Below are 10,502 nucleotides of genomic sequence, written 5' to 3'. Positions count from 1 at the left end.
AATATACTTTGGTGCTCCTTTTCGAAAGCATGCGTTTTGCCTTTATTTGTTGAAACAAGTGATTTGGTTGTACTTCCCAGCACGTCACCATCATCTAATTAGCCTATCCAAACACCTACAGAACTGTCTCATTATAACTTCTTATCAGCTTTACACAAGCGAAAGCATGCTGCTTCTCATATGAGGCTATAAATGATTAACAAGTTAGGGAGCAGACTCAGCAGTTTGGACATGGAGGGCCAAAGATCAGGAGCTGTAGATGCTGAGGGGCATTAGAGTCAAACACACTCCTCTAATTACAGATTGAAGCCTTGTGATGTGTGCTCACACCTAAAATGAAGAGGAAGCAGGAAGCAGTTGCTATTTATTGTTTAAATTCAACCCTGGTGTTGTCCTCGGATCAAATTTGATCCATTTACAATGTTTTTTTATATCAGAAATATGATGCATGGGAGTACAAAGATATGTAATCCACACAACAGTCTTCACAGGTAAAATTCATAATTACTTCCATTGAATGTTTTGTTTTATTCTATTCTATAGCTTTTGAATGAAATAAAAAAAAAAGAGTTGGGTGGGGGGACCGGAGGGTCGCTGGTTCAAATCCCCATACGAACAAAAGTTCGGTGGTGGACTGGTAGCTGGAGAGAAACCAGTTCACCTCCTGGTACTGAGCATGCGTGTATAGTTCAGACCTGTGTATATTAATCACAGAAATGAAAATTTAATTAATAAAGTATAAATTATTATTAGTAGAATTCTCCTTTTAAGGATTTTGCACATAACCGGTTTGCCATGTCTTTCATATAAGAATGTTCAGAACAAACTAAGCTTTCAGTCTAGTGAGGCGCAAAGTTGTTCCAGAGCATTTTATGAAAAGATAATTTGGCCCTAATGCTGAAGTATTTCTCAAATGTCTTGTTGAAATCTTCCTACACTCATTTTTGTTGGTGCTTGAAATGAGTTCACAAATAAGTTATCAAAAAAGTAGTGAAATATATAAATAAAATAGGAAATAAATGTCTAAAATTAAATTTTGTCACCCCTGTCTTCAGAGGCAGGGGTGTTGGACTGGGGATGGAAATGGGACTGGGGACCCAGGGCCCTCATGTGAGGAGGGCCCAGAAAGATGAAACGCTGCGGGGAGGGGCCCATTGAGAATGAGTTCCACAGGACCCAGGATGTGGTGCTACGCCCCTGCTCAGATGGTTATTGTTTGGGAGTTTTTTTCAGGAACAATTTTGTCTTCAGCTTATGTCGTACTGAAAGTTTGTCGCTGTCTGATTTCAGATCAAAACCAACAGAGAAGACATTAATGACATAAAGTCTCACGGAGGAGCAGTTCCCCCGGAAGTCACCAACAAACTTAACCAGCTTGATACCAAGGTTAGAATCAGACATTACAGCTACTTCCTGATGGATGACAATTGTGTTATGTATTAAAGAAAAATGAAATCAAGCAAATCCAGTTGTAAACCACATTATAACAATTCCTTGTGCAACATGTTCCTTATTTATAGTTATTTTAGCTCATTTGCATGTTCTTGTGTGAACTTATTATGTTATCTGATTACATGTCATATAAAATTACAATACCTATACAATTACTGAACATAGCAATACAATATACAGTTACAGTACTCAGTACACACATGAAACAACTACACAATGTTAGACAACTCAATGTGCACATGTACATTCAGAATACACATGCTCATAAAGACATTTAAGGCTATGTCCGCATGTGGCGTCTTTTTTGACAACATTAAGTTGACTAGCCCTTTATTTGTATTTGGAAAAAAAGCTGGCAGCGTTGTTCCGAAAAGCAGCCAAAAGCGATGCTAGTTTACTACTAGCTTAGCTACAAGTTAGCATCCAACACAAAAAAGGCTGTCAGTTGAATGGTGATTTGAGCTAACGTTAACAATCAAACAACCAAAGATAGCTACAACGTTTTTTTAATTATTTTCATCTTCTGATGATTTCATGGATTTTATTAATTTCAGTGTGACACGTTTTGCCGTGAAGCGTTTGAATCTGATCTAAAATATCCCCATAATCCAAAACTGATGAAACGAAGCTTGAACAATATGTTTCCTATAACTTCGGGTGAGGCAAGATTTATTCCTATAAAACAATCCCAACTTTGGTTTTAATTTCATCTTCGAATAATGAAGATATTTGATGCAATCAAACAGACTGTTGTGGGTTTATAATAATAGCTCCTTAGAATTCCTCTTTTCAAATAACTATAGCTTATTCTGAACGGTATAAAAACATGTTTCCATGCTTTCTAGGTGTCAACACTGGAGACTAAAGTGACTGCACTTGAATTGGTAAGACATTTAAAAACAGTTAGTTGTAATGGCTCCAACTGAAGACCTGATAAGCTGTACATGTCGTGTTTATGACATGTTTATGTAGCTTTCCTTCTCCTCCTCCTCTCCCCCAGACAGTGCAGAAGGTGTCCTGCAGCAGTAATCCCTGTCAGAATGGAGGAACATGTCTGAACTTACTCAACGCATACCACTGTGTGTGTCCCAGCAACTGGGCTGTGAGTTCCAATATCATTTCTGTTTATGCCGTGGGGGGAAACAAACCACTGGAATGAATGAGTGTAGACTTTGTTAATGCAATTCAATATCAAATCCTATGAGTTATCTCAATGCAATTTGCAGATAGAGTAGGTCTAGACCACACTGTATAATTGACAAAGAACCAACAATTCTAGTAATTCCCCCAAGATCAAGCATGTAGTGCATTAGTTTTAGGGAGAAACCTGGGACAGACCCAGGCTCCTGGTGGACGGTGTCTGACGGTGCTGGTTGGGGGGGTGATGAACAGCGGCAATAACAGTCACAATAAAGACAATGGAACTGTGACTAGAAATAGTAGTTGTAGTGTAGTTGTAATCCGGTTAAATGCCTAGATAGATGTAGACACCCAGTTAGCACACTCTTAACTATAAACTATCATATACTATAAGCTAAAACATGATTTAAAGTTAAACTATCCTACTGGTCACAGGTGGGCTAAATCAAAAGATAGAGCACAACGCAAAAAAATGACAAAAATATGACTCCACATTCTTTGAGAAGGACCTCAAATTAGCTAACAATGTGGCACCCACCTTAGGGTCTCTATCTTCACAGTTGGTATTGAACTCTAGTGGCACGTTTCCAAATAGGATGCATTAAATCGTGTTATGAAAAATCAAATGACATAGAGGGAGTATAAGGCTTTCAGGGCTGGGACCGGCGATTGAAATCTCCAGTATTGAAGCTGTTGTGTGTGTGTGTGTGTGTGCGTGTGTGTGTGTGTGTGTGTGTGTGTGTGTGTGTGTGTGTGTTTCAGGGTCCTAACTGTGCAACGGATGTGAATGAGTGTCAGGTATATTCAGGAACATTTCAGAGTTGTCAGAATGGAGCAACCTGTGTCAACTCCCCTGGATCGTTCACGTATGTATTAGGCTTCCCGTAATACTCTATTGACACTCTCTCAATGTTATCCACATGAAACACACAAGCGTACAAAGACAGCCACTCACAACCAGATGGAAGATCAAAAACAAAAAAAACAAAAAAGAACTTCATTGTACACAGGGGGAACACAGCACGAGCACATATGGACAGAACAAATTTACTAAATAAACATGTATGTCTATTTTTAAAAGCAGATTTTAAAATGTCACAATTTACGTTTTTGGCGTCCTGCATATGCATTTTTTTTTATTACTAAAGCATTATATGAAGTCATATGTATTATCTACCACCATTTTGTTGTTTTCTATTATTTACAATATTTATAGACTATCTGGTCAGATGTACTTATTACACTGATTTTTGAACTTTTACTTAAGAATAGGCTTGGAATACTTCTTTCACTACTGCTTTATGGTGATCAACTTATTTATGTATCAATACCCAATCTTTTTTTCGAACAGCCACCATTCTGGTGTTGTTATCATAGATAGACAGATAGATAGACAGATAGATAGACAGATAGATAGATAGACAGATAGATAGACAGATAGATAGATAGATAGATAGACAGATAGATAGATAGACAGATAGATAGACAGATAGATAGATAGATAGATAGATAGATAGATAGATAGATAGATAGATAGATAGATAGATAGACAGATAGATAGACAGATAGACAGATAGACAGATAGATAGATAGATAGATAGATAGATAGACAGATAGATAGATAGATAGATAGACAGATAGATAGATAGATAGATAGATAGACAGACAGATAGATAGATACTGATCCCAATAAAATGGAAATGATAGTGTTAAAGCAGCAAAATCAGTCACACAGCACACAATATAAATATAAATGAAATACTTGGATACAATATACATACATACAATATACACAATATAATAATAGGAATAAAATACGAGAACAAATATTTGAATATACACAAGTATAAACTGCTTAAATAGTATGAAATAGTATGACAAAATGTAAATAGACCAATTGTGCAGTTTGCACTTATTGTATAATGATGTTTCTGTGCAGGTGTACCTGTTCTCCAGAATGGTCCGGGACTCTCTGTACGGTGCGGTATGATGACTGCAGGAATGCAGGAAGTGACCTGTGTGTACATGGCACATGCATCGATGCAGACCGGGTTGTACCTGGACAGGTAACCAATACAGCAAAGTATAAATTGTTGAATTTAGTTTTTACCACAGTATCAACTAAACTATTTAATACTATAAATGTAATTTATGCTGCAGCTACCTGCAGCATATATAACTCTTTGCCCAGAGCATCTCTGAGTGGACGCATAATGTCAACTGTGTTATGAAAAAGGAATTGTTGACCAATGCTGACCAATTAGAGCAGACTGGACTTCTTCAGAATGGGGCGGGGCTTGAAGAAACAGGCGCTCCAACAGAGTTTAATGGTATATTCAGACAGACAGTATGAGAAAAATGTTTTTTTACATTAAAGCATCAAAAGATGTTCTAGTAGAAACCCAAAACACAACTATGAACCTAAAAATTCTATGGGACCTTTAAACATGGACACAGGGATGTGGCCCAGCAAGGAAAGAGAAACAGCATTGCACTGCCAGTTTCATCATAGAAGGGAAATAGAGAGGTTAAGGGATTACTTTATATTGGAAATTTGATTGGCATGGGGCAGTAGACCCGAATGGGTTGCTACATGCCAGATTGAATGTGTGTGAATAGCAGTGAATAGTGATGTCATGTAGCGAGAGTTTTGATTCCAAACTATATATCTGATTTCAGTAGTTTACACAATAAGTGGCTATACTTATTGAAAGGTATAAAAAACAGCAGATTTGAAGGATATTACCCTTACTGTGAAATATGTTTGTGTTCATTTTGTTTTAACATTGACTGCTAATATCAATTAAATCCCTATTACTTCTGACAAAACACCCTGATTTGTGATGCTGAATGGGAGATATCTGTGTCTGGAGATAACTCTTGTTGTGATTTGATACTTGAAATTGAAAATTGAATTGAATATCATAGTCTTCAAAATGTCCTACAAATATCAATTGAAAATACCAGTATATGCCTCCATGGCATAAAGGTGTAACCAACTGCTTTTACATAACAATTCAGTATTGTATCCTTTTGTTGTTTTCATGGTTCTGTTTTGCTGTCGATTTCAATAGATAATGTTTTCACACTGACTATTTCCCCCCATTAAACAGCCTAAATATCAATGCATCTGTGAGGGGGGCTGGGAGGCTCCAGCTGGGAACCCGTCCTGTGTGGCTGATGTTGACGAGTGTAACCTACCCAACAAACCCTGCTCCACCAACCCTGCTGTTCCCTGCTACAACACTCAGGGTTCCTTCTACTGTGGAGCCTGTCCTGCTGGTAACACAACTCAACTCAAGTTTATTTCATTCATAGAAAAGGGAAATTACAGTGCTCATACCCGCCTTAATGCCCATAAAAAGATATAAATACAATACAAAGCATAAATACAATACAAATAGACCATAAATGCAGTACAGAAACTATAAAAATGTAAAATGTAACCCTCTGAGACCTTAGTTTATATTTACAGTTCATTGTCCGTCTGGTTTTATGTTCTAAAAATACTTGTAAAAGATCAACCCTGTTGTCTACAATCAGGATATGAACATCATTTTTTTTTCAGGACAAACTGGCTTATTAGAATATTTGGGTTGCAGTTAGGTCACTTGCATGTTAAAAATTGTTGTAGGGCCTTAAAGACAAATAAATAAATAAAACGGAACATAAATCTTCCAGATATGTATTGATACCACAGACAGATAAGTAATACATAAGCCATTTTCCTCTCTAAAACACTTCTCATATGTCTTGGGAGTCACACTGTGAAGAAATAATCATCATAACTTATACAGTTGACAAAATACATACATTTCTTCAAAATAAATCAAGACGCTTTTGTCCTCATGACATTTACTTATGCCAAAAATCAACATAATATTGTCATATGTATTGATATTACACCCACAACAATGCTATAAAAGCATTCATGTTGTCTAACCCAGTTCTCCTATATGCAAAAAATAAACATAATAAACATTATAACTCATATAAAGCACAAAAATTTACATTTCTTCAAAACTTTGCCCAAATATATAATATAAATATATACCAAAATCTCAAACGAGTGACATCATTCTCTGTAAAACGGTAGTTATCTTTCTTGTCCGCTATATAATATCTTTGATCACATACTACACTAGTCTGACGTGGAGGATTACCATCTTTCCCACTGTATACTCTTTGCTCTCACTGTTACCATATATGGGCATAATGCATGCCTTCACTTCCCCAAACAAACAAAAGTCGCGGCACACAGACAGAGAGGAGACACGGAGCATAGAGCTAGCGGCAGAAATGAGCGAAAACGCGATGAATTATGGACGTCAAGTGGCTAAATCTAGGATGGAACAGTTTGGATTTAATGCTCAACGAGCCCGAAAAAAGGCATAAGTCCAGGCTGGAGAGAAAATCACCTGTAGAGGCTAGAAAGACCCCAAAGAGACCTCAGTGACCGCTAGCTTGTTAGCTGTTAGCTGCAATAATCGGGAAGTTTCTGTCTTTTTGGTTATTATATGATGAAAATATGATACAGAGGTGCTGTTTTAGGTCGTGCACGACCCTCTCGGTTCCAGAGGGTGTCGGGTAGTCTGAGGTGTAAAAGAGAGAGCATACCGGTTGGTCCATGTCACAGGAGGTCTTAGCCTACCACTATGTTCCATAACCCGACCAGTTGGATTACCATGAAGAGGGTCCCTCATTATTTTCTCAGAAAATAATACAGTCAACAGAAATCCACATATATCAACAACATATAGTCAACATGATCAGACCGTAGCCTGTCATTGAAAACCATGCCCAAATATTGTATAGTCAGCCTTTCTGCTACTGAACCTTTGATTGCCACTGCCTCCGTTGTCTTCTTATTTTTGCTGTGATCAACTCACACTCGGCTCTGTTTTTAATGAAACAGGCTGCAAGCGCCGAGGTTCCCTAACAGAGTTCTGGGACTTTGAAACCAGAACCACACACATGGAGTTGAGCACAATATAAGTAAAATCAGGAGAAAGGATTGGAGGAGGAACAATTTGAATGACGAACAGCTGTCCAACAACAAGAGAGAAGCCTCAGTTGGTGACAGTTTCAAATCAAATTGAGATCATATTTTATATTCATGTTGTTTTGTACAATTCTAAGTTTATATGCACAGTTATACAGACCTCATACATTTGCAATAGTTCATTCTAGATGGTATTTTCTTTCATTTAACAGGGATTATATGTGGAGTTGTTCATTTAATATGAAGCCCGGGAAAACCCTGATGAACTTCCAGCAAATTTGTGGTTTGCTCTGCAAGTCCGTCTGGCCATTCAAACTCAGTTCCAATTTTTCCAAGTCAAGACACCAATGTGGCTATATATCCAATATGGAGACGTCCAAATGTTATGATATTTTTGACCAAATACCTCCATACTGCAACGATATTTTAGCATTTTACAAAATAGCTGAAGCGTAGCAACCCTTATCATTGGTTGGATTGGTTGAAACCAGTTTCACCGTACATTTCACCGCCCGAGGGTGGAATGTGTGTAATATGTTCAGGTAATCCTGTGGGCCCCTGATTGGTTGACCACACGCTGGAAGGAACTGGAACTGGGGGGCGGAACATTTTTTATCCAAGAAATGTTACCAGATTGGGCCCAGTAGTTAACAAAAGTTAACTCGGGTGGTTTTTTTTGTTTTAGTGCTGGTTAATAATTAAGTTTTTGAACCATCCTAGCAACACTGCTGTAGCTAGACAGCTACTTTACATCCTCCAACCCTTCTGCTATCACTGGTACTCTACACCTGGACAACAAATAGCACACATTAAAACTGATATTGGACATGCCACGTTGTGTTCATGCTACTGTAATTGCAGTAACTGCCACTGTGTCTGTATGGCTGTGCATGTTAATGTCGCTAAATGTATAACCTGAATACGTGGATTTGCTCTAATATGTCTCAGGTTGGCAAGGCAATGGCTACAGCTGTCAGGATGTGGACGAATGTTTGATCAATAATGGCGGCTGCTCCACCACTCCTGTGGTGCCATGTCTGAACACCATGGGCTCCTTCCACTGTGGCGTCTGCCCTCCAGGTATGAGGATTGAAAACAAGAGTCATGAATGTAACTACAGTCCTGGGAATTCTGCATGACAGCCAGAGACGCTATATCTACAAATCCATCATCCATTGTCATCTGCTTATCCGGATGGGGTCGTGGGGGCAGCAGCTCCAGCAGGGGACCCCGAACTTGTCTTTCCCGAGCCACATTAACCAGCTATGTCCCTCCACCTAGGCCTAGGTTGTCCCCGAGGCCTCCTCCAAGCTGGGCATGCCCAGCCTGTGCATGTGCAGGAGTTTTCCGAGACCGATACTGATTATTAGTAGTTAATGAAACCGATATGGACTCATATGCATAAACAGTGAAAAAATAGTCAATGTTTAGATTTTGAATTTGTGACAAAATCCAACACAAAACTGAGTTTGAATGCTTTTCACCATCATCCCCAGTAACAGAGAGTCAGATAGTGTTGGGGGGGGCATTAAGTCAGATTCAGTGGTGAGTGAAACCAAAGGAGAGGGACCGACACAGAGCTGTAGCCGAGCCAAAGTAGAACACTTTTTAACAAAACAGACACAGATCATCTGCAAACTTCCAAGAAACGGCCCGATAATCTGTGTATCCCTAATATTGATTTATTAGAACAAATAATATTATATATTTATTTCAAGCATATCATTTACTCTACAGTATTTACTATTTCCTATAATTCTTGTTTTGTTCTTGTGTCTTTTGCTTTTATAAGGGTACTGCCCGTTTATTTGTGTTCCACTGAGGGTGCGTTGCGGAAATATTTAGTTGGACAGCTGCTGTCCAATGAGAATAAAACGTGTTCTATTCAATTCTGTTCTTCTTTCTATATTACCAAGCCTTGACTGTAAATGTGGAGCTGTGCAATGGGTAATGTGCCTCTGGGTAACTTCGGGTACTCCACAGTTACCCAGAGTTCACTCCCCAGCTGCAATTCTACCAGCTTGGCAGTGTCTCTTGGTCACTGCACTGTCTGTGCAGGGCCGTTGGAAAATGCTATTGGGAGGAAAAGAAAACAGGAACAAAAATTAGACAACAGGTTCACTGTATGAGAAAACTTGATATATTGTAGGTCACTTGACTGAATTAAAGAGAAAAACTACTGAGCAAGCTACAAGAAATCATTGTTAATTCTAGTTTACGATTTTGAAAACGAGTGAATGTAGGACTCTATAAACTACCTGTCCTCTGAATGAGAGTCAAACTTTTTGTCTCCTGATTGATTCTGAGACTCCTGGTTCCTGAACAGGAACAACCACAATAGTACAAGTACAAAAAGTCACAATGGGCCTGATTTTTAAAGACTAATCTTGTGTCTGTGCAGGTTATGAGGGGGATGGAAGAACATGCACCCAGACCAATATCTGCACCAGCAACAATGGAGGCTGTCATCCTTTGGCCACTTGCTCCTCCAGCCTAGGTATGAAACATATGCATGGTTTTAGGACTTTTACGTCTTCTGAGCATTGACTATTTTGTCTTCCCCATCTATGAATTTATTCACGGCTATTTACAGTTTAAAATGTTAATATGATATGTTCATGAATCCATCATGTGGATATGGACACAGCTCTCGCTCCAGTTATATAAGACCTAAGCTCCCATAGTTCCCCTTACAACATTCAAAGAGACAGGGAGGGTGGGTCGAGAAGTTGGAGACAAACAGCACTGAGTGGCTGGCTTGGAATATGAAGGCTGGTCAGAGATTAGAGGTATGGTCCTGCTCCCCAACCTAAGTTAATTCATCAATTAACTCTCTACTTGGTTGAATAACATTTTGTACAAGTATGATTTGGTAACAAAAAGTTATGTGGGACATGATCATGTATAT

At 38.6% G+C, this 10,502-nt stretch overlaps 1 protein-coding gene across 1 annotated transcript in view; it reads left to right on the top strand.

The window, feature by feature from the left end:
• The window catches only part of cubn (cubilin (intrinsic factor-cobalamin receptor)), a 74,372-nt gene that overhangs the window by 2,666 nt on the left and 61,204 nt on the right, over positions 1–10,502 (top strand). The window contains exons 3-10 of the mRNA XM_034862168.1: positions 1,291–1,386; positions 2,298–2,336; positions 2,453–2,554; positions 3,355–3,458; positions 4,532–4,658; positions 5,706–5,874; positions 8,543–8,674; positions 9,996–10,091. Coding sequence (XP_034718059.1) covers positions 1,291–1,386; positions 2,298–2,336; positions 2,453–2,554; positions 3,355–3,458; positions 4,532–4,658; positions 5,706–5,874; positions 8,543–8,674; positions 9,996–10,091 — 865 coding nt within the window. The remainder of the gene's footprint in view (positions 1–1,290; positions 1,387–2,297; positions 2,337–2,452; positions 2,555–3,354; positions 3,459–4,531; positions 4,659–5,705; positions 5,875–8,542; positions 8,675–9,995; positions 10,092–10,502) is intronic.

The sequence above is a fragment of the Etheostoma cragini genome, chromosome 22, assembly GCF_013103735.1.
Source record: "Etheostoma cragini isolate CJK2018 chromosome 22, CSU_Ecrag_1.0, whole genome shotgun sequence".
Taxonomy (NCBI): domain Eukaryota; kingdom Metazoa; phylum Chordata; class Actinopteri; order Perciformes; family Percidae; genus Etheostoma; species Etheostoma cragini.
This window is presented reverse-complemented; position numbering and strand designations above follow the sequence as displayed.